Genomic DNA, 23,363 nt, shown 5'->3' on the forward strand with positions numbered 1-23,363 from the left:
AACATCGAGTTGTGTTGTTTATTATTTAACCAACTGGGCAACTTTGTTTTTGATCATTTTTAGCGGAAAACAGGATTTTATGTTCGCAACGTTGGGAAGCACATGGCTGCTGGTTGCCCGTGCTTCATCGCGCGCTATTTTTATTTACAGACGGTTTGCACGTGTGATTTGCACCTAAATGAAACGCCTGAATTCATTTGACGACGCACATTAAAGGATGAGCATACTTTCGAGAAACTTGAGATGGTGAGTAAACATCCCTGCACGCGAGAGGCATTGTTCGACTCGCGTTAGGTTACATCAAGGGTGCTGCAGGCTGCCTCGATCCACCTGCCATGCCAACTCCAAGCACCTGAGCATCAGATCCTAATGGGCGCTCAACGTTTAAACAGTCGCAGTGGCTGCCTTTAGCCCCTCCTTACCCGAACACAGAGGCACGGGTCTTTATGGCTGCCGTGAGCTGTCGCTTTATGGCGTTAGCTGCCCTCCGAACTCGCAGTGACATTTCCTCCTGAATATCATGAACTGATCATGAAGGCTGCGCAGCGCTTGCGGTAGTCTTTGAGGTTACCTATGCCCCTTGTCGCCCCTGTCGGACTGCGTCTCGGGCTGGTGGGTGTTGTGTTCGGTGGTAGGCCGGCTGGGAATTGTGTGGTGTCCTGCTTCGACAGCACGTTGAGGCCGGACACAGTACTGTCTCTGGCGGGCTCAAAGCTGGTCCGGGCTGGCCGGGGCCTTGGTCGCCTTCCGTCAGGGGAGAGATGATGTTTAGCCTGACTCTTCCTATCCCCCCCCCCCCCCCCCCACCGTCTTTTTTTTTTTCCCCCCCATTTAGTTGATGCATATGAATATTTACGGGCCCCAGGTTTTGTGCAGCGCCTATCTGGTATGGGCAGCATTGCCTTTTGCGGCCCTGTACGCCTGGGTAACCCCCCCCCCCCCCCCCCCCTTCCCCTCCCTTCCTCTGAGTACAAATAAAGTATTATTGTTAGTTAGATATACTATCAAAACGGTAAATTTCGGTTAAATGTATCGGTTGGCTGGTTTTGCTTGCATAGGTTATAAACTATGTTTTGGAAAGTTCTGTTTTTGTTTACAACTTCGTTGATGCCTTGTATGCAACAGCATCTTGGGTTGTGAATCGGTCAGCTCACTTTAGAGTGCGGCAGATCGTTTGCGGGTGGTAAACGGAACCTTTGTGTATTTTGCTTTTGGAGGTATTGACGGTCAAGACCAAGTTTCATGGACTCTTCGAGCGATGGCCTCGAAGTTCCTCAGGTACGCCTACCTTCTGACCAAGTATCCTGAAAATGGAGTGGTGGACGGCACCTCATTTTCGTCTGGCTGGAGCGGCCTGTCTTACATGCGATACCATCATTTCATGACACAAATCCGAGGTGAGTTCAATAAACACCATGTTGGTTTGCACGATGTGCTCAATGACCGCATTGCTTGTGGGAGCTCGTGCTGGTCAGCTGGAGAAATAGAAAGGCTGAGAGTTTGATCTCTAAGGCTGCTAGAACGCTTTATTCGTGCCCAGAAAACACAAATTGGAAAGGAAGCTAGCTGTTAGCATACTCAAAAGAGTAAAGCTATACGCACAAGCTTGTGCACGTTGTCCGAAAATGACTATACGCACGATGCGGAGAGCTCCTGCCATTTGGGTCACCCTTTTCGGACGGCGCGTGTGTCACTGGGGGCATGTTAACCCACCTGTGTTCATGCCGCTTTGCGGCAGCAGTCTACGGCTGCTCATCACAAAACTGTTAACCCACTTGGCCCCCCATCATAGGTCGGCATTTCAGAGCGCCTTCATTCACCATCACATCACGAACAAAATCACGTATCCCAATTCATTCGCATTCACGTCACAAGGTACTCCGACCTCCCAAAGTCACGGCCCTTCACATCCCAGCGTTCAGCCGCGCCAAAACTTCATCCCCTTCACATCACGGCTTTCAAACTCCGCCGAGAATTCATCCCTTTCACACCACGGCGTTCAACCGCGCCAAGAATTCATCTCCATCACATCACCGCCTCCTCCGAATTCACGGAGTCATTCACCATCACGTCACCAATTCCCGAAGTCATTCACCATCACCATGAATTCATCGGAATTCACCATCGTGATTTCATCGGGATTCACCATCACATCAAGAATTCATCCGGATTCACCATCACTTCATGAATTCATCCGAATTCACCATCACTTCACGAAGTCATTCGAATTCACCATCACATCATGAATTCATTTGAATTCACCATCACATCACGAATTCATCGGAATTCACCATTACTTCATGAATTCATCCGAATTCACCATCACTTCACGAAGTCATTCGAATTCACCATCACATCATGAATTCATCGGAATTCACCATCACATCACGAATTCATCGGAATTCACCATCACATCATGAATTCATCCGAATTCACCATCACTTCATGAAGTTATTCATCATCACGGTCAACACGAAATCACCGGAATTCACCATCACATCATGAATTCCGCATAATTCACGAAGTCATTCAGGTTCATTCTGACTAAATTCGACTTCACGGCTGGTGGCCCTTCACGAGTTCGCAATTCTTGCGGAATAGGACTGTGGCGCCTTTTTGTGTCAGCCAGTTGAAACCAGGACCTGACTCTGCCGGGCAAGTGGGGTATTTCGAGTGCGTGCGCGAAACGCAAAGCACATTGATAGAGCGCCAACCCAGCCAATGCCACGCTGCGATCATGTCACGTGAATGTGCTCCGTGCGCCACCGCGCGGAACCGGCAGGTCACGTGATATGGTCTCGGCGCCGGATTGATGTGCCTGCTCGTGACGTCGGCTTTGGCTTCGTCTCTTTTGAAATGATATATGGCTGCGCCGCGTAGACGAAGCGGCGCCTGCTGCTACTAGTGCCCGCGGACAGCGCGGCTGTACCACGCACGACTCACGAGCGAAACGGCACAGCGAGAGCCTTCAGGGATTCCGGACCATATGCCCTGAGACGCGGAAGGACAAGGTCGGCAAGGAGCTTAATTGATTCACGAGGAACCGCTCAGAACAACGGCAAAATTAAATATGAAGTGCCAAAGAAAACGACTGCCCTCCCCCGTCCCCTGCCCTTCATTGCCACTGCCACCGCACTTCCCTTATAAACAGCTGTTACTACGAAACTGCTCGACAAAGGGCCACCGCGCTGAGGCGCGCACGGCTACGCAGCGAGACTGGTGCCCAAACTGCTAAGGTCAAATGGGTTCCTGTGGTTTGCGGTGAAGGTGAAGCAAGCAAGCAAGCACCTGCGTAGCATGTTTTCCGCCTATTCTGAACTCATAACCGTATTCACTATCACGTCGAGAATTAGGTTCACGGTATTAATTCCCATTACGAACTTATCAAGTTCACGAGCCACGCACATCACAAATTCATCGTGTTCACGAGCCATTCACCATCACATCACGAATTCATTGAGTCATTCACATCACAATGAATTCTATTCACTTCACGAAGTCGTTCACAATCACAACACATCATGAGTTTATTCAAATTCACGAAGTCATTCACCATCACATCACGAATTCATTCACCATCATATCACGAATTCATTCAAATTCACAAAGTCATTCACCATCAGATCATGACTTCATTCAACATCTCATCACGAATTCATTCAAATTCACGAAGTCATTCACCATCACATCACGACTTCATTCAACATCACATCACGAATTCATTCAAATTCACAAAGTCATTCACCATCACATCACGACTTCATTCACCATCACATCATGAATTCATTCAAATTCACGAAGTCATTCACCATCACATCACGACTTCACGACTTCATTCACCATCACATCACAAATTCATTCAAATTCACGAATTCATTCGCCATCATATCACGAATTCATTCAAATTCACGAAGTCATTCACCCTCACATCACGAATTCTTTCAAATTCATGAAGTCATTCACCATCACATCATGATTTTTTTCAAATTCAAGAATTCATTCAGAGCCATTCAGATTCATGCCGTGAATGTGATTGAAGGTGAATGAGCGAGTTCATGAATGAATTTGCCGAGGTATGCCCCCCATACATACTGCTTCGCGGCTTCCAGCCAGCAAACCAAGCCCCGCTGTTTACCATTGCACCTCCGGAAGGGAGTCCCATATAGCATTTAGTTCAGCGAAGTTTTGTCGACAACATCAATTTTTTTTCAGTGTTAATTGTAAAAAAAAAAAAAGAAATGTCGTAAATATTGCCAAATACGCAACAACAACAACAACAAAAAAAAGTAAGCTTATGTTGTGGATTGAATTGGGGTCCGCTGCGTATGCAGCAGACACCTTTCCGCTAAGCTACGCTGCCGCTTCAGAAATTCGTTGTAAAAATTCATTTTATATAAGTTTCGCGTCGTGCGTATACCCCTTTTTGGTTGAGTTGCACGAGCTGGTGCTTATAGCTTTACTCTTCTTGAAACTGAATTTCAACGAAGGAGAAAGAAAAAACCTGGCAAAAAGAACTGCAAAAAAAAAGGAATGGTTGCTAAGGAATTGCTTTACAGCATGCAAACTAACGAGGCACATTGCAAAAATCGGTTTCTCGACATATCTCGCTGCGATTTACTACAGAGGTGCAAGCAGGTGTTTTGTGAAAGTTTACAGTGAAAAAATCAAGAAATAAACTTACCTCGTTTAAAAAGGAAGAAAAAAAAACTGTTCTGGGCAATCATGTCGCCTCTCTTTGCACACGATGCACGCGTAGAGAAAGGTTCTGCCAACAGATGGCATACGCCGCGTCGAGGGAGCGCCAGCCGATTCGAGTTGGTAGGAGACAATCTTGCAAAAGAACTTACGCTCCTATGACGTTTTCTATCTATTTAATTTGTTTGTGGAGTGGACTAATGACTTTGCTTCGCTTGCTGGATGTATATTGGAGGTTTGGTGCCTGGAATGCATCTTATTTTTTGGTCTCTGGGTTTCTGCCTTGCAGACGTCACCACCGACACATTTAGTCGCAGGTCACAATCGGCGGCGGCGCAGCAGGGGAAGTAAATAGGGCAGATGCCAATCCTGCTGGAGGTTGCTCTGCAGCCGACCATTTGACGAAAAACAAGTCAGCCAAAAGTTTGTATGCAGTGACAACAACGGTCCCTGCGTCTGCTCGCCTTCTTTGTCAACACTTTTGTGACCAGCCTCCAGGATCGTTATCACCGACTAAATGTTTCACTGGCTTATGGGGTTTATTCTGTTGCCTCTTCTGTTGCCACCGTTACTCATTGTCCACTGCCGGTCCACTCTGACAGTGAGCTTCCCTGGCAGCAAGCACCCACCTAGAATACAATCTCAAAACGTAAGCAGCAAACAACTATGTGGCAGGACGACAACTTGAGAACCACCATCCCCCCAAAAGACAAATTTGTTTGCTTTTCATTTCTTGTCACGTGCAGATGATGGTTAATATAGTTTACTCGTGTCGGTAGACATATATTACTATGTGCGAAGAGTTCTTGTAATGTTGCACAGTATGGGAACTCGTATGCAGAGAGGCCAGGATGAGAACGCACTAGAAGCTGTTTTCAGTGCGAACTTCCCACCTTCAATAACGATTTGGTGTCATGTGAGTGCGTGCAGCTAAGGCACGATGGAGAGCGACAAGCACTCATGGTGAAGACAAAGCTCCCGCTTTGTTCTTAACCCGTCGCCGACCATAGCTAGGTCTGCTCTAGAAATTCCTGTTCATCCTTGGATTGGAATTGGTTATTAGTGGCATTCTTTGAAGCCACGTTCACCTATAAGACTCTACAATTGTTAGCCGACTATAACATCATTTGTCTGTCTATACCTTTTTTTTTTTGCAGGGGCCCAGGAATGTGCTCCAGAACCTATGAAAGGGGTTTCGCAAAGGAGGTGGCTGGCAACCTCACTCAGTATCCCAGACACTGCACCCTTAGTCACGGTATCCAAAATCAAAAGGTTCCTTAAGGAAAGCTCAATTGGGTTCGAGGAAGGCTACACATGCCTCAAGATCCCATGTCCAGTGTGCCAACCCAAGTGCCAGGGCTCAGACGTGCCAGGTGGAACTTATTCAGGGATGGAGATGGCCTTCATCAACGTTGTTACAGGTATGAAAACAGTGTCATTACTAGTATAAATACAATGTTGCAGGTACGAAAGCAACATTGTTACAGGTCTGAAAACAGTGTCGTTACTAGTATAAATACAATGTTGCAGGTACGAAAGCAACATTGTTACAGGTATGTAAACAGTGGCATTTCTAGTATAAATACAATGTTGCAGGTACAAAAGCAACATTGTTACAGGTATGAAAACAATGTCGTTACTAGTATTAATACAATGTTGCAGGTACGAAAGCAACATTGGTACAGGTATGAAAACATGTCGTTACTAGTATAAATACGATGTTGCAGGTACGAAAGCAACATTATTACAGATATGTAAACAGTGTCATTACTAGTATAAATACAATGTTGCAGGTACAAAAGCAACATTGTTACAGGTATGAAAACAATGTCGCTACTAGTATAAATACAATGTTGCAGGTATGAAAACAGTGTCATTACTAGTATAAATACAATGTTGCAGGTACAAAAGCAACATTGTTATAGGTATGTAAACAGTGTCATTACTAGTACAAATACAATGTTGCAGGTACGAAAGCAACATTGTTACAGGTATGAAAACAGTGTCGTTACTAGTAGTTACAGACTCTGTAACTAGAATGTTGCATGAGTGCGGCTTGCAGCCACTAGAAACTAGACGGAAGATTGCAAGGTTAAAGTTGTTTTTTTCCCTCTAAAACGAAGAATTAAAAATTGACCCAGCATTGTATTTGAAAGAAGTGCATAAACGATCAAGAAGACTAAATCATACGTAAATGGTCCAACCTTATTGTAGTAGAATAGACATCTTTAAATACTCTTTTTTCGCGCAAACAATTGAAGCATGGAATAGTCTCCCGGAGTGTGTCATAAATTTAACAGGCGCATCTCATTTTGAGTCTTCCTTGGAAGAGCTGTTTTCAAATTAAAAGAAATTGTGGTTGATTGTTGTTATTTGAATATGTAATAGTATTTTGTGTGTCCTTATTGCTGTTAAACGTTAAGATTGTATGTTTTTCCCTTTTATTTCTCCCTCTCCTGTAATAGCCTTCGAGAGAAGGCTGACAGTATTGATAAATAGAATAAAATAATTAAATACAATGTTGCAGGTACGAAAGCAACATTGTTACAGGTATGAAAACAGTGTCGTTACTAGTATAAATGCAATGTTGCAGGTACAAAAGTAACATTGTTACAGGTATGAGAACAGTGTCATTACTGGCATAAATACAATGTTGCAGGTACAAAAGCAACATTGTTACAGGTATGAAAACAGTGTCATTACTGGCATAAATACAATGTTGAAGGTATGAAAGCAACATTGTTACAGGTATGAAAACAGTGTCATTACTGGCATAAATACAATGTTGAAGGTACGAAAGCAACATTGTTACAGGTATGAAAACAGTGTCATTACTGGCATAAATACAATGTTGCAGGTACAAAAGCAACATTGTTACAGGTATGAAAACAGTGTCATTACTGGCATAAATACAATGTTGAAGGTACGAAAGCAACATTGTTACAGGTATGAAAACAGTGTCATTACTGGCATAAATACAATGTTGCAGGTACGAAAGCAACATTGTTACAGTTATGAAAACAGTATCGTTCTTAGTATAAATACAATGTTGCAGGTACAAAAGCAACATTGTTACAGGTATGAGAACAGTAATGTTATAGGTATGAAAACAATGTTATAGGTACGAAAATAATGTTACAAGTATGTAAACAATGTTGCAGATAGGAAAACAACATTGTTACAGGTAGGTAAACAATGTTATTAGAGGTACAGATGCAATGTAAAAGTAATTTGTATCCCTTTTGGACAACTGGTATTAAACCAGCGTAAAAGAAAGTTGTGTGCATCACCCGCCAGAGGCTTCCTTATTTCTGAGTTTTGTATTATACATATGTAAAATGTAAAAATAAAAAAATATGGCTTTTTTTTTTTTTTTTAATGTTTGGATTTGAATGAAGGCTTCTAGAAGAGACGAGGCACTTGAAGGGTTCAGGAGAGCCGCTGTGCTAGCAAGAGGTGGGAAGTTCTTACCGTGGAATGCGGTGTTCGCAGAATGTTTATTTATATACATGATGGGGAAAACAGCTCAGAAAACGCGGACTACATAGAGCACGGTGTCCTTCTTCATAGTTCACGTTTTCTGAGCTGTTTTCCCCATCATGTTACAGGTCAACCAACTGGCTCTGTTCACCACCTTATTACAGTATATTTATATTGCAAGTTGTTTTGTTGAGCCAATAACTGACACAATGTAATTCATACTTAGTTAACCCCGTGGGGGAACAACGCTATGCTTTGAGAAAATACGGACCAGTTGATCGACCTTAATGGACACACGTACGAGAAACCTGCGGGGCCCACCGGGTGGTCTGTAGTCTGCGGGAACTTTCTTAGTGTGCTCCTTATTGTTCTGGGTTCAATGTATTGTCCCAGTCTGTTCACTGTTCTTAGCGACCACGTGATGGTGTATTCTGTGCACTTTACCCAGTGTTTCGATAGGTATCCCATAGTGAGTTCATTACGGTCAGAAAACTAAGTGTTTTTATGAACCTGAACATGAACATCCCGTTAAGTTTTGTCAGGTGAATTTTGTGTAAGAGAAAACTCCTTTTTTGTGTGGGCAAGTGTGACGGAGTATATTACCGACTCATTCGGTGCTGTGCGTGCGGGCACGTGTGTGTGTGTCCCACCGTGGCATTCGCGCCAGATTACGAAGAATCCTCGCCTCGCGGCCAGGGGAAGAAAAGAGAACCAAGAAGAGGGACAGCAAAAAAGGGTGGTTAGCCATCGCAAGCTTTCGGACGGAGAAAGTCGTAGCAGTTGTCTGTGTCGCGAACTCAAGCAGAGTTTAGATAAAGTTACATGTGCCGGAACTAGTGCTGGGTACTGTCTTTCCTCAACGTCGGGGCCCGACGACGGTGTGTGTGTGCAGCTCCTTACCAGAGTCTTCACAGTGTTCGGAATACTTTGGAACTACCACCGTCGTCCAAACCCGATGCCAAGATATTCAATCTGTTTTTTGTTTTTTTTTTGCTTCGAGGCTTCTTGCCTGTACTCACTTGGAATAAATCTAGCCACACTGTGTATTTTAGTCAAATAAAACTTGCGGTACTCAAGCTGCCTTCTGCATCTCTTTTTCCTGCAAAATTTTTTAGCTGCATTATGAATATTGGATCTAGGTATTACGGATTCAAAAGTGGCACAAAGCTGTCTGAATGTTCTATGACTACACCTCAGTGGCAAATTTTTTTGTTCTCTTTTTTTCTCCTTTTTTTTACAGGTTTGTTTACCTGCTATGGCTGCCAAGTAGTCACGAGCTGGCAGACCTTGCAGGACTACCTCTCTGTCGAGGGTACCGCAAAAAACAGGTGAGTTCAGATCAGATCAGAGCGTTAGCACAATCCACTATAATTTGGCAGCATACCCCTAGAAAGCTATAGCCGGCTTTTTCCCTGTTGCTTGGGCAAGAATGGAACCTTGACGATGAAACGGCTCGTGCAGGTGTGTCGATTACATGTGTTTTTTTTCTGCGCCTTTCAGGGACAGCCTAGCTTCAGGATCGGGCGTCTTTTTGACCCCCCAGGAAGCTGAGGATCTCCAGGCTCACTATGCGTCTTCCACTGCCCTTGTCGACGTCGAGCGGCCAGAGTTCGAGCAACTCGTTCACAGGTTCGGTTTGCGGGTAAGTGAGCGCGTTTATCTCTTCTCAATGCGAAATCCTTTTTTGCTTCCTACTTACTTTTATGTTTTGTCTGGCCTTATTCGAGCCCACTGTTCAAGGGAACACACAAAATTTGTTCAAAAATTGTTTTTAAGGGTTTGGGAAATCGCAGTCATGATTGGTTTTTCTTTACTAATTTCTTATAAAAGCAATTATAGCAGGTTTATTTTTATCGAACGTAATATTTCTACACTTCGAAAAAATACCTGTTTGATTCTCAACGCCAAAATAAGAGGTTTACTTTCACGAACACCGTGTCCAGTGGAAAAGAACTTTTAGCTAAAGCGTGTTTTAGCTTGGCAACGTTTTGTCTTCTCCTCAAATTGGCATAATTTCTGTGGACATCAGAACAACTTGCTAAGGGTGCGAGATACGACTTTGCAATCATACCTGAAGTTTGCAGTTTCCTGAGCGTTCCACTTTTGTGCATTTTTTAAGTGTACTGTGTGACACTGGTTAACGCAAACACGACATTGGCGCTTTTTCGCATTTTATTTGAGGGGAGACTCTGGTCTAACATACCTTTTTTTTTTTTGATTTCTGATCCAATCTGTTTTACATTTTCACCTCTGCTCTAAGTTTTTGTGCTAAGTGCAAACATACGTTCATCTTTTTTTTTCTATTATAGGGTTTTTAAAAACCTCAACTTTATCACAAATGTTTCTGCTTGCCCTTTTTTTTAAAATGTCCCCATAAGAAAATATGGCAAAAAGTGTATCAGCATGTTCCACAAACACAGGAAGTGCAACGAAATCATTCTTTTAATTTTACCATCATTCTAAAAGAAGTTATCATAAATTGCAAATTTTTCACTGATAATTAGAAATTAGTCATAGTCTGCCAGTTAGAAAATTTTTCAGTTGACATTTTCCAAACAAGTTAGTCTGGTTGCACTCTCTGGTTTATAAAATATATTAAACCCTGAAAAACGTATTCGGATCAAAATTTTAGAACAAAAGATACCGTGGGCAAAAGTTTGTGTTGTGATGAAAATATATAATTCTGAGAAAACATGAAAAGCTTTTCGAAATGTGTTTGCAAACAGTCTGCACGTGAAACTTTGTATCGATGTACCCTACTATAAAAATATATACTTCCTGGGTATAGTACTTGTTCGTTCGTTATTTTGTTCGTTACTTATAGATAGGGTTCGGAGTTTTCGGTTTAAACCGATAAAAACCGATAAAAGTACGCCGAATCCATTTTCGGAAATTCGGTTTTAACCGGAAAAGGTCAGTTTTTAGGTTCGGCAGTTTCGATTTAAACCGATAAAAACCGATAAAATTTCGTCGAATCCATTTTTTAAAATTCAGTTTTAACCAGAAAAGGTCACTTTGACCGTCCAGTCGTACGGCAGAGCCGTGGGGAGCGTGTTTTCAAACTCGTTGTGAGGAAGACTGACTGGATGCAAGCTCTGCATGTTGTGTTGTGCTTCAAAACGTCGGCGATTTTGGCTCAGGCAGCGCGTCATCTCCTCAGCCTGCCAGCTTCCAATGTTAGCGCTGACACGGCGTTCTCGAAGCTCAGGGTCATATATTAACAGGAAAGAAATAGTGTGGATCAAGAAAGAGAACCTGGGAAAGTACATGTTTGTGTGTACTATAATGAGATCACGTATTCCTGATGTACAGAAGGTGAGGTACCATGTTTTTGGGACATAAGCTTCATATCTGACTTGTTTGTACTTCTGCGTTTTTTTTCTTGTTTCTTTTACAGTTGCACACATTTGCCAAATGACATGTCCATTTATTTTTCAATGTGTCTGTGCCGTTATTCTTTGAGTGATCACAAATATCAGAGCTACGTACAAGGATCATCTGATCCGGAGTCCGTTGGTGTTTATTTTATATTCACCGAAAAAAGCCGATAAATTTTTGCAGGCATAAATATACGCCGAAAAAAACCGAAAATTGAATTTTAAAATAAACACCGAAAAAAGTACGCCGAATTTTGAAAAAATAGAAACCGAAAACGCAGAACCCTACTTATAGACAAAAAAATATGTATATTTTTATTTTGTGATGCCAGGGTTTTCTCTTTGAAGCCGAAGCACTTTTCAAGAAATCTGAGTTAGGAGCGGACTTCTAGAGCTTTCTGTCCCGTGAATTTAGTTATCGCACTTATATCTTGGGCAGAAGTAAATGTAAACCACATTTATTTTGAAAGATACGTGCAGCAATTGCTGCCGGGCATGCGGCTATCCTCCCCGCCGCCTGTTACCTGTCCAGAGTGTCGCGACGTCATTGACAGCATATCTGAGCCAGCTTAGTAGCGAGCAAGGGTCATCTGACCTTGCTGATGACGTCTCTTTGGCTTTTTTTTCTCTCCCCTCTCACACTTTCCTACCGTCGGCACGCCGCAACGGGCAGTTCTATGTCAAAATGTTAATTGACTATTACAACGCTCCTACTAATAGGTTCGAAATAAAACTGCATTACATCTTTTACTGTTTGTTCGAAATCAAGAACCTCTTCAGCTTCCCTTTAAAAGGGAATCGACGGGCACTAAATTTCACCAGTTAGATAGCCATGTTATGTACATTATTTATGCAGATGCACATATGGACTGAAATGTTCATTTGTAGGAAGGAGTCATTTCGTGTCCTGCTTGCAGCTCCTTACCTCAGCTCGACGAATGGGGGTTTCCAATGCGTGTCTTTTCTTGCCAGAAAATCGAACCTCTGACGATGAAGCTGATGGACGTGCGGTTGGCAAAAGACAGGTCCAAGATCCTCTTTCCCATCCACGGTCCAGCTAAGAAGCTGGTTGCCTTAAAGTGTCTTGCAGTAACCGAAGGTCGGCTCGATTCCAATGTTTTACCGAGGTAACGTATTTCAAAAGATTTTTCTTTTAGGTATATACATGTAGGAACACAGTTTTCAGGCTAAAGCTTTCAAAGACATTGTCAGGGAGTTACTTAGGAGTGCATTTAATGCCGCAACTTCAAATGGAGGCACATAGTTCTGCTTCAACAGAAGATTTCATTTGTAGTACTATACCTTCGAGTAGTCATGGCGTATTGGTTATTTTATGTTAGTGTTTTGATGTGATCTCTCCTGTCTGAATCTTTCTGGGGATTGAATGTAGAACTCATCAAATCGGGTAAAGAAATAGTATTAGGTACTTGTTTGGAATTCGGGAAACTACCTTTTCATATGGGAAGGGGGGTGCGAGTACCATTCTGTTTTACATCTAAAAGAACCAGGTTTTGGTTTTTCACTTTGTTTGAAGCAGAAATACATATGTAACAAGGTGTTCTTTGAGCATGCAGGAAAACAGTTGAAAGATATTGCGTTAGCTTTTTTTAATCCACATTTTAAACAGACGAGTGAAATATTTGTACATATATTGTTTTTTTTTTTGTCAGGCGAATTCGAAACTTGACCAGGACAGTGTTGTGGAGATACATTTTTTGGGGGGTTGTGGGGCTTATTACCCTTTGCTTTCCATTCTAGGCCGAATGTTGTGGGCCTTTTTGGCTGGCAGAAGGTGAAGAAGCACCACCAGGAGGTTGTACTGACGGGCTCGGAAGGAGACGCGCTGGCCGTGTTCCAGGAGACCAACCTGCCCGCCCTGTCCCTGCTTTCTGGGACATCCCACCTGCCACTGGAGGTCGGTTCTCATCTTCATTATAAAAATTAAAATTTCCAGCCGGAGTTTCAGTCTTGGCTAGAAATATGGATTTTCAGCAATCCTCGCCGGCACCGATCTGGAACTTGGAAGATTTGGAATTTATTTCCTATGTTCACGTGGTAATTTTAAAGTAGCTTGAATTCCCCACTACTTGTTGTATGTATATCCAATGCTTCTACAAAACAAAATAGCATACCAAAAAAAAAAAAAAACTACAAAAAAAAAAAGTAGTTCTGGAGGCATGCAATGCTGGTTCAATCAGCAGGGCTGTATTATTGCAGGCTCCTTCCATGTGACAAAGGTCTGAATCACGTGTTTGTGGCACTGTTTTGTGGGCTTCAAACTGAGAGTTCACTTTTAAATCTCCAAACGAAATTACTGTTTCTATCTTTCCACTACGAGCAGCTTATCATGTTTGTAACATGATATGTCGTCAATCGTACTATTAAAGTGTTTTTCGTTTTTTTAGAGGCGAGCATTTACAACATTTTTTGGGGCATGTCCAATATGACAAAATCCCAATCTCACCTCATGTAAAAAAAGAAGAATGTCATTCATCCAAACTTATTATGTCTACCGTAATGTTGTGAATAACTCCCATTAAAAACGAAAAGATAAATGGTGAAAAATATGGGGTGGGCAATGTTTGGGGATGCTAAGCAAGATTGTATCAAAAATCAATAATAAGCGTTGTAATAGCAGGGGAGCCGTTATTACAGTTACGTGAAATGGGAACTGATACCACAGATCGCGAACACAGAAAATTTGCGTTCCACGGTACGATAAGTACGCAGGAATTCGCTACGAGCTTCCCTGTCACGGGGACGAATACCGCAGAACACAGACTCAGCACATCCGCACTTCACAGCGCGATAAACGCACGAAAACCCACTACAGACTGGGGTGTCACGGGAACTGATATTGTGTGCAAATCGCGAACAGAAGCGTGGGAACCCGCTACGAACTCGTGCGTCACGAGAACAGATACCGTTGATTCGCTTTTTACTGTGCGATAAACACGGAAGACCGCTACAAACTAATGTATCACGGGAATCAATATCACGCACACAAATCGTGGACAAAAAAGAAACACGGGAACGAGTTACAAACTTTCACGTCATGGAAACGGAGACTGCAAATTGCAGACACAGCAAATTCGCATGTCACAGCGCGATAAACACGAGGGAACACACAGCGGACATGCTCGTTACAAGTACCGAAATCGCTGATCACGCAGTTGGTGCGATTCCTGTCGCACATCGCGGTATCGACATCCAGCGGAAATTGGGAGGTAAGCGACGCTTCTGAATTTTTTGTCACGGACGTTCGGCCCAAAACGTGGGATGGGCGATCTCTCGGGGGGCGGGCGCTTGTGCGGGACTCTGCAGTAATCATATTTCTATCGCGGCAACACCGTTGGTTTACCCACCACCGTCACTCATTCCAGTCACACTCTCTGCCGTCACCTTTCCGCAGGTCTTGCCACTGTTCGAGCAGTTCCACAAGATCACCGTCTGGTTCGGCAACAAACTCCACGACTGGGAGTCGGTGAAGATGTTTTCGCGCAAGCTGGGTGAAAAGAGATGTCACTACATCAGGTAACCTCCCAAAGCGACCGTCGCTTTCATTCCCCTCGACAGCAGGGTACATGGAGCACGTCTCTGACCGGTGCGTTTACTGCGTCCTCAAAAGTGATCCCTCGTTTCCCGCCCAACAACATCGTAGAAGTATTGCGCTGTCGCCGGGCGTGGTCCTGGCGGCGTTGCAGCAGTGGAGGCGGGTGCAACAGACGCCTGTTCTTCAGTGGCTCACTCTGCAGCCAGGTGGTCGATGGAAACCAAAGCAGATGCGAGTTAGGACGCCATAACGGCAGCAACCCTTGAGTCCGCTCTCCTTTTCTGTCCGCATTTCTACAACCAACCGCCAAGACCTCCCCATTCGACAGTTTGCTGCGCCGACCCGTACGACGCAATCCTCCGTTACCCCTTCGGAACCACTTCCGATGCGCAGGCGGGACAGGGCGGTAAACACGACTGTCGAGGACGCGTTCCAAGTGCCGTAGTTGAGGCGACTCAACGCCGGCGGCTCGATTGCAGGCCCAAGGACGGCTATCCCCTGGCGACGCTCCAGACGTCGAAGACATCGCTGCTGTCCATAGTCAGGGCGGCTCAGCCGGTCAGCCACAAGGCCATAACGACCTTCCACAGCCTGAGGGCCGGAGTGGCCGACATGCTCCACAACGTGGAGGCCTCGGCAGGTGTTCGGTGGACCAGGTGCGTAGAACTCGTTGACGGAAACTACCCCCGGCCGTCTGCTGAAGAAATTGAACTATAGCACTAGTACGGTCACGTCTTGTAAATGTGGGTACACCTCTCTGCTGTTACGGGTAGAAATTAAGAGAGAGGAGATGAGAGCATGCGGCAAGGAATGTCAGAGTGCTAAGCTCTGTTTGGAACAATTAGTGTATAGATGCAAAGCTAGCCGTTTCTGTTTCTACTCACTGTTCGGACGCGTTCAAACGCGAACGCTGCATTCGAAGAGTGCAGTGGAGGCAAAGGCATCTAGCTTCACATCTACCCACCAGTGATGTGATTGCTGCACCATTTTCACCGAACTGTGCCAAAGGGATTACCCTGCTACATCCTGCTACATTTAGACCAAATGTGAGGAACTTGCTCCAAAATTGTGCACACTACATGTCTGGATCATTGTGGTAGGCTTGTGCGAATTTTCAGAACTTTAGATTTTAGCCGCTAATAATGTACTATCCTATTTATTATCTCTGTCAGTGTCAAACACTGACAGTGCTCTGAATTTTCGCAATATCTCTGAGGTTCCTAGTTTGCTCTGGCGTGTAAGTTGGCTTTGTTGAGTGCGCTTCTCAACGCGCTTTTGTGCATTGCAGTGGAGCGGCGACCGGAAAGTAAGCATTGCAATTTTGCTTATCTTGCTTCGCCGCAGTGCATCCGAGTGCTAAAGGAAAAGCATCCCCCCAGAGCAGGACGTTAAACACTCAAGCATCGGGTATATTAAAAAAAGGAACTTTGTGAGTGTTCATGTAACAGCTCTCTGTTGCAGTGAAGATTTCTGAACTAAACTGTGGCTATTATTTTTGATAGACTGCGGTATTCTGGCAATATCTTTTTCAAATTCAGGATTTAGCGAAGGTACTCGCGAGAAAATTTATATGAACTGCTCTATAGGTTTATACTTATTTGAACTCCATCGTTTAATTGTTACCTCTATGTATCTTTTATCCATTTGAGGTATGGTCAATTTAATAAATTAAAACTAATTTAGCTGAAGGACGTTTGGGAATAACCTTACCGACTTTGGCTGGATTTTTTTAAGAAGGCATACTTATCGTTCACATGCCAATCTTTGTTATTATGAGGTTCTACATACAAAATGTCATTGATTTTCATAATTTAATTACAAAAGTTTTTTTATTATTTAAATTAAAAGGCTTCTTCTTTTCTTTTTAGTTTTATATGCTGTTTGGTTTACATCTTATTTCATACCTAAAATGAGCATTCAGAGCAGTCTGTACTGTCCTTCATCAATCAGCGTACTGTATTGTTGCCATGCCTAGTGCTTTTATGCGGGACTAAACGGCTAGTTCTGTGTTTGAGGAAATGAAACCTGCTGTTGCACTAAAATGTGAAGGCAAAGCATGCACGTTTTTAGTTGGATAGGCCAACACACGAATCTTAACATACAGTATATACTGTAATATGAATTTAAAAAAATATGAAAAAAAAAAACTGCTTACGTGTATGAATGCTCACAGCGCATTCCTACAAGTGGCGCACCACGTCTTCCTTTTTCACACGGCGCTCCGGCGGCGACATCGCTCTCCCACACTGCGCAGGCGTGGTGAACCCCGCCGGTTTCACGACGGTTCCCGTGACGAAGCATCCGCATTGCTGTGCTTTTCTTTCTGTTATATTTGTGAGGCGTGTCCGCTTTGACCCTGAGTGCCCCCCACAGGCTTCCGTGACAAGGCATCTACGTTGCTGTGCTTTTCTTTGTGTTTTATTTCTGAGGCTTGTGCTTGACGACGTTTCGGTGTGACCATCTTTCGGGGACAACGCCGCCGCTTTTTCGCATAATGGGACAAGTAAGGCTTTCGTTGTAAAATGAAGTGTGTGCTTGTGCTCCAAAAGTACTTCTTGCTGCTCCATAATGAACTTTTGGCTGCTGCAGAGGGTGCTATGTGCATTTCTGCTTCGTAAGGCTTAATGCACGGAATACATTTCGGACAATTATTGGGGGAACGGAGGTCTCCACATTGACGAGACATGTCGGTACTACCAGATCCTACAGCATCAGCTAAGACAGGAAGTGGAGTTTCCTCCTCTCCCCCCTTCCCCCCCTCACCCTTCCTCTCCCAAGAATGTTGCCCCCTTCCCTCTGAACGGGCTGAGCACTTCCTTGGTGGCAAGACCATAGTGCTTCGTTTTCTACGTCTTGTACCGAACGCCAGCTCGGCGCGGAGATTGTCCACGAGTGCTGCGTCAATGTTCAACTGGGACCAATGCTCATTCGGTGAGAACACGAGTTTGAGCCGGACGTTGACGCAGCACTCTTTCCAACCTGTGCCCCATGCTGTCATCTGACAGGCAACGTAGAAAATTCAACACTGTGACTTCGTTACTGGTGAGGTGTTAAGCCAGACCTTTTCGTCCTCTCCATTCATGCTACCCTCACAGTTTGGGAAAGGAAAGTGCCGAAAGGATTGTCTGTCTTGCAGAAAACCAAGGTAGTGCATCAATGTTTAAGATTGGTTTTAAGAGAATGCCGCTATTATGTCCTCACGAGTGGAAGCTGGGAGATTTCTCCGATTTCTGGTCACCCACGGTGGCTCGTGTGTTCTGACCCAAGATTCCAGGGCTGAGGTTCTTGGCTGTGCACATTTGCAGGTTTCCCAGTCTAGGGCGACTCCTGAAGGGGTTTCGGAGGGGCGAGCTGACCGTCTTCACCGGGCCCACGGGGTCGGGAAAGACTACCTTCATGTGCGAGTACTCCCTAGATCTGTGTGTGCAGGGGGTAAGTCGCAGCGCTGAAATATCCAGTTTCTCTCCACTTCCCTAGTTTTCTGGCTGCTGCTTCCATTCCTTTCTACTTGCATGCCTGAGTATCAGGTCTCCCTAAACTTCCCTAGTTTGAAGATAACGTAATAAGACAGGCAAGCTGGTTAAAGTTAAACACTTTCTAAAACCCAAGACAGAGGCTACAAAGAGGGGACAAACAAAAGACGTCTGAAACACAGCTACTAAAATTATTTTTAGCCCTAGTTTTTTGTTTATTGTTTTCTCCTTTTTATTTACTGTACCGGAATATCAAACTTTCCTAAAATTTCCTGCTTTAGGTTTGTAGGTTTTTGTGGGATGTAGGTTTTACTGCATTACGTATAGCTTCTGAACAGGCAAAGTTAATGGAAATTGTGAACAACTTTTTTCATTTTCAATACATACAAACCATTGTTTTCAGGTGAACACGCTCTGGGGAAGTTTTGAGATACAGAACGAGCGCTTGGCCAAGATCATGCTCACCCAGTTCTCGCTGTAAGTTTTGTGTTTTTTTTGGGGGGGGAGGGGGGGAGGGGGAGGGGGAGAGGGAGGGGGGAGGGATTACGTGTTTTGGGATCATGGCTTCATCTCCTGTCCCGTTTGCAGCATTTCGCTGGAGAAGCACCTAGACGAGTTTGACTTCTGGGCTGACAAGTTTGAACTGCTGCCGCTCTACTTCATGACGTTCCACGGTGAACAGTCGATTCGGAACGTCTTGGACGTGAGTGGACCCCCAATCTCTTCATACGCACAAAGGTCCGGCATCTTACATTTCTTTTTGAGTCCATGCCACTTCACAGAACAGTGCACCTCTATTTAATACAAATAATCTCAACATTTTTAGGGCTGCACCTGATCCAGCCGTTGTGCCTAGGTCTTTCGATTGGCTTTGTTGATTGACACGAGATGCGTCTGATTTATTGGTGTCCCTACACTAGGGTGAAGCCTCTGGCTTTATTCGATTTGCATGTGGTGCCCATCTCAAAGGATGTACTAAAAGTATCCTACAGTGCACCAGAACTATACATTTCGCACCTGTTGCAGTGCAGTGTACCTTCATCTAACACGCCCACGATAACTCGAACTTCGGAGAAATAAAATCGGCAAGCCAGCCAAACATAATTTGCTGTTTAGTGTGCGGTTTGGACGCTAAAGTACAGCTTAGATTTGTTTGCCAGTTCTTTGCAGGTTTCAAGACAATTTACTCCAACAGTGAAATTCGGTGTAAAGCCAATGTGTTTGTATGGGTTTAAAATAAATGTTGCATTCTTGTCACTCCTACATATTCTTAAATATATTAATGTTTCTCTGCATGCCGTGTAAGCAGTGGCTTGCCAGTTGGCCATGTTGTAGTCCTGTGTGTAAGTGTACGACTGTCATAGAACACAGTAGGAAGACTGGCCATTAGGACTTATAAGCCTCTCCATACGTAGACGTTTTGGGTGTTTCTAGAAAGCAATCTTCCCCCTCCTGTCCTCCCCACCACATCTTTCGAAAGCTTACAACGCCCACACGTATACAAAGCATGGACGTTCCATTCATTCATTCACTTTATTTCATTTTGTTATATCTCATAACAGTCACACATTCGGTGTTAAAATCATCTGGTGGGATAGTTGGCTATACATCTTGGTAAAATTGGCGCGAAGACAAGGGAGGAAGAAAGTAGAGACAGGATAGAGCACCCTCACAGTATTAAATGCCAGTTGTAAGTTAGTGCTCTATCCTGTCTCTACATTTTTCCTCCCTTGTCTTTGCTCTAATTTCACCAACACAATCAGCGGTTGAACCCGTAGCCATAAAAGCTATAAGTCCAGCAATCTGATAACTTGCAGTCATATCTCGATGTAACATAGTCGATTGCTGCCATGCGAGTGGGCCCTTAAGGCCTGTTCACACATACACCGCAGTGCCTAACTAAGCACTATGGACAAAGCACTGACTTTGTGGCATGTCAGTGTCGTATCGGTGCTCCAACGCACGTGACCCCTCCTTTCCTTGGCTATACACACAATGCAGCGCTACCTGAGTGCCGACACTAGCAGCAACGCAGCACTGACTGCGTCATGTCAACACTGAGACGAGTGCGTGAACTGGCCTTCAGACTGACCGACTGCGCGTTGTCCCGTTGCAGGCAATGTCGCACGCGGTGTACGTGCACGACATCCAGCACGTGGTGGTGGACAATGTCCAGTTCATGATGGGCGTCGGGGAAGACAGCTCTCGGGTGGATCGCTTCTGGAAGCAGGACCTCCTGGTGGGGGCCTTCCGCCGCTTCGCCACCCAGCACAACTGCCACGTCACTCTCGTCATGCACCCACGCAAGGTGACTGGAGCGCCACCGTCGTTTGCCACCTCGTTTGCATGCGGATAGCAGCGATTTCAGCAGTTTTTTTTTTTTTTTATGTTTATCTTCGCGAAGGAAAGAAAATATGCCACCCTCTCCCAAAGTACTGCGATTGTGCTGCATAATCGCGAAAGAAGAAAAAGTTTGAGGTACACTTAAGGATTCCTTATAAGTTGTGAACGCGAAAGCATGCAAGCCGCTCGTCCGCTCCCTTTTTTGTCTGCTGCATACTTTTCGGCGCCGGTCGGCACTCCCCTGGTGACCTAGGATGCTCCGCGCTGATAGGCACGCAGTGCCATGGGGTGAGCGGTCGTGGAAACTGACGAGCGCAGCGGCTAATGGAAGCCCTGTCGACGAGTGCCAGCCAATGGAGCCGAAGGAAACTATCTGCCAGTTTTGCGCTTGACGTCAGCTCGCTCCATGAGACAGTTAATGCTTTCGCATTATACTGTATTATTACTTGATCTTCAGCTGCGCATGGCGATCACAGGAACCAAGGTGTGACGTCACGGGGGTAACACCATTGTTGGCGGGCAGTTTATAAAGTGCCTTTTTTGGGAGTGCAGTTTCCCTTTAGCTCACAGGCATCGACATTTCAACTTTGGAGCGTTCCTTTGAACTGCTAGACAATAAAGCAACGTATTCAGACTTTAAGAGGTAAAAAAAATTTGCGAGTTTGTGCGAAACCCGTTTTAGTAATCACTCTCGAGTGTATTTGTCTGCGCAACATGCGAAACAATTCAAAATGTTTTTGTTTTATTTTTTCTCCATTGTTTTTGCGCGAACAGAAGGTCGCCATTACAAATGCCAGTGTGTCAAAACGTGAATGTGCGAGCCTTGAACTTGAGCAGAAGGGCAGCTCTGGTGCTCAAAATTCGCCCTTAAAAATTGCGTGTTGGTGCCGACGGTACGTTCCCGTGCACCAAAATGAATACTTCTATACCAACCCGGCCGCAGCTATGCACTATTGTCACTGACAGAATGGGAACGGCAGGGCACCTTTCTTAGTTGCCCGGCCTCCAGCGTGCGATCGTTGCCTTCCACAGTGTTTTGGTTGCACACGCACGCCTGAGGCTCACTGAAGGACCTTTCTGCCATTCTAATCCTGTCCGTGACTATCGTAGCACATAATCGATCGGGCATCAAGTACTCTCAAGGCTGGGGGTTCGCTATACTTTTTATCAAGGTCAGGATCGAGTTTCACGGCAGCCTTGTAACGCTCGATTCCCGTCCTTGGCCCGCGTCGTTGCAGGAACGGGATTCCGAAGAACTGAGCAACCACTCCATCTTTGGGGGAGCCAAGGCCAGTCAGGAAGCGGACAACGTGCTGATCCTGCAAGACGGACGCCTGAGCTCATCTCGAGGCCGTAAGCACCTTCAGGTGGGAGCTTCTACGTCTTTGTTGCTTTTGTCTCTCGAGTTGAAGGAATATATTGTATTAAAGCCATAGCCTTATGTGGGGAGCTCGCTTGTGTTGGCGTTGGCCGCACTGTATTGAGGTCGTGGGGGAGTGCGTCGGCAACAAAGCGCAGCTTTTGGTTTGGCGTCAAAGCCTGCGTGACTAGTGGCGTAGTGCCGTGAGGAAAGGGAGGGGGGTAGGAGGATGGTAATCGGCGACCTTACACTCCACTCTCTCCCCTACTGCGTAGAAGAGGGGGCTGCGTAGTAGCGTAGGACCGGCATATTTTAGAGTAATCAAGTAGGCCTGGAGGCACTTCACAGCCAGATCGTGCGCACCGTGGCATTTCAGAGAAAATGATGCAATGCCCCCATGAAGAGGTGCACGGATGAAGAAGTCCCCTAGACATTCGCAATTCCTTCGCCACGTGTCGCATTGCGTATCATTCTGACGGAGTGTCCAAGATGGGTGATGTTTGCAGCGAAGCGACGCCAATCCATTTGCAGTGTTCAAACTTTAGGTCCAACTGAAAGCTTCATTTCGGTTTTCTTTCGTAGGTAACGAAGAACCGATTTGATGGCGACATCGGAGTCGTGCCCCTCGAGTTCAACAAGGAGAACCTTACGTTTTCGGGAAAGAGGCAACCAAGCAAGAAGGCTCAAGAGAAGGGACAAGGAAGTGCCTCGTCTAGTGCAGAGCAGACTCCACCGCGCGTCTGAACTGTCTGTGAGACTGTGTACATTATCACATATTTCAAATAGTTTAGATAGCAATGTTTATAGAACGAGTGATGTTGGACGGTGAGCGTTGGCGGGCTTACCTGCAGGACAGTTGATGCGTTGTATAAAGTCTTTCTCGTAATTGCGACTACCTTACACCCTTGTTGATCCGGGCTTCAGTTCTATGAAGCTCACTCGCGAAGGCTACTGCCACTTATTTTAGTGTCGACCTTTTATAGGACACTTTTTAAGTCTTCTTACTTTTGGTTGGTCAGAGAGCAGAATTTAAAATAAAACGATGCAGTGAATGGTTGTGTTGTCTGCTTGATCACGAAGTG

At 44.9% G+C, this 23,363-nt stretch overlaps 1 protein-coding gene across 1 annotated transcript; it reads left to right on the plus strand.

Moving 5' to 3' along the window:
- Positions 1-95: 95 nt before the first annotated feature.
- LOC8052115 (twinkle protein, mitochondrial) lies at positions 96-23,337 on the plus strand. The gene is made up of 15 exons (XM_029973605.4): positions 96-246; positions 1,218-1,397; positions 5,853-6,116; positions 9,416-9,503; positions 9,676-9,817; positions 12,525-12,679; positions 13,311-13,467; positions 14,965-15,086; positions 15,585-15,761; positions 18,411-18,537; positions 18,982-19,055; positions 19,167-19,281; positions 20,695-20,886; positions 22,160-22,288; positions 22,864-23,337. Exons 2-15 carry the CDS (start codon positions 1,259-1,261, stop codon positions 23,023-23,025), a joined length of 2,043 nt encoding a protein of 680 aa, XP_029829465.2. The 5' UTR covers positions 96-246; positions 1,218-1,258; the 3' UTR covers positions 23,026-23,337.
- The last annotated feature ends 26 nt before the right edge of the window (positions 23,338-23,363 follow it).

Source organism: Ixodes scapularis, unplaced genomic scaffold (genome assembly GCF_016920785.2).
Source record: "Ixodes scapularis isolate PalLabHiFi unplaced genomic scaffold, ASM1692078v2 PGA_scaffold7__128_contigs__length_106722199, whole genome shotgun sequence".
NCBI classification, from domain to species: domain Eukaryota; kingdom Metazoa; phylum Arthropoda; class Arachnida; order Ixodida; family Ixodidae; genus Ixodes; species Ixodes scapularis.

Coding starts and splice junctions, on each gene's coding strand:
- LOC8052115 (XM_029973605.4), top strand. CDS start 1,259: ATGGCCTCGAAGTTCCTCAGGTACGCCTACCTTCTGACCAAGTATCCT. Junction 13,468..14,964: donor CATCCCACCTGCCACTGGAG/GTCGGTTCTCAT, acceptor ACCTTTCCGCAG/GTCTTGCCACTGTTCGAGCA. Junction 22,289..22,863: donor GAGGCCGTAAGCACCTTCAG/GTGGGAGCTTCT, acceptor TTTCTTTCGTAG/GTAACGAAGAACCGATTTGA.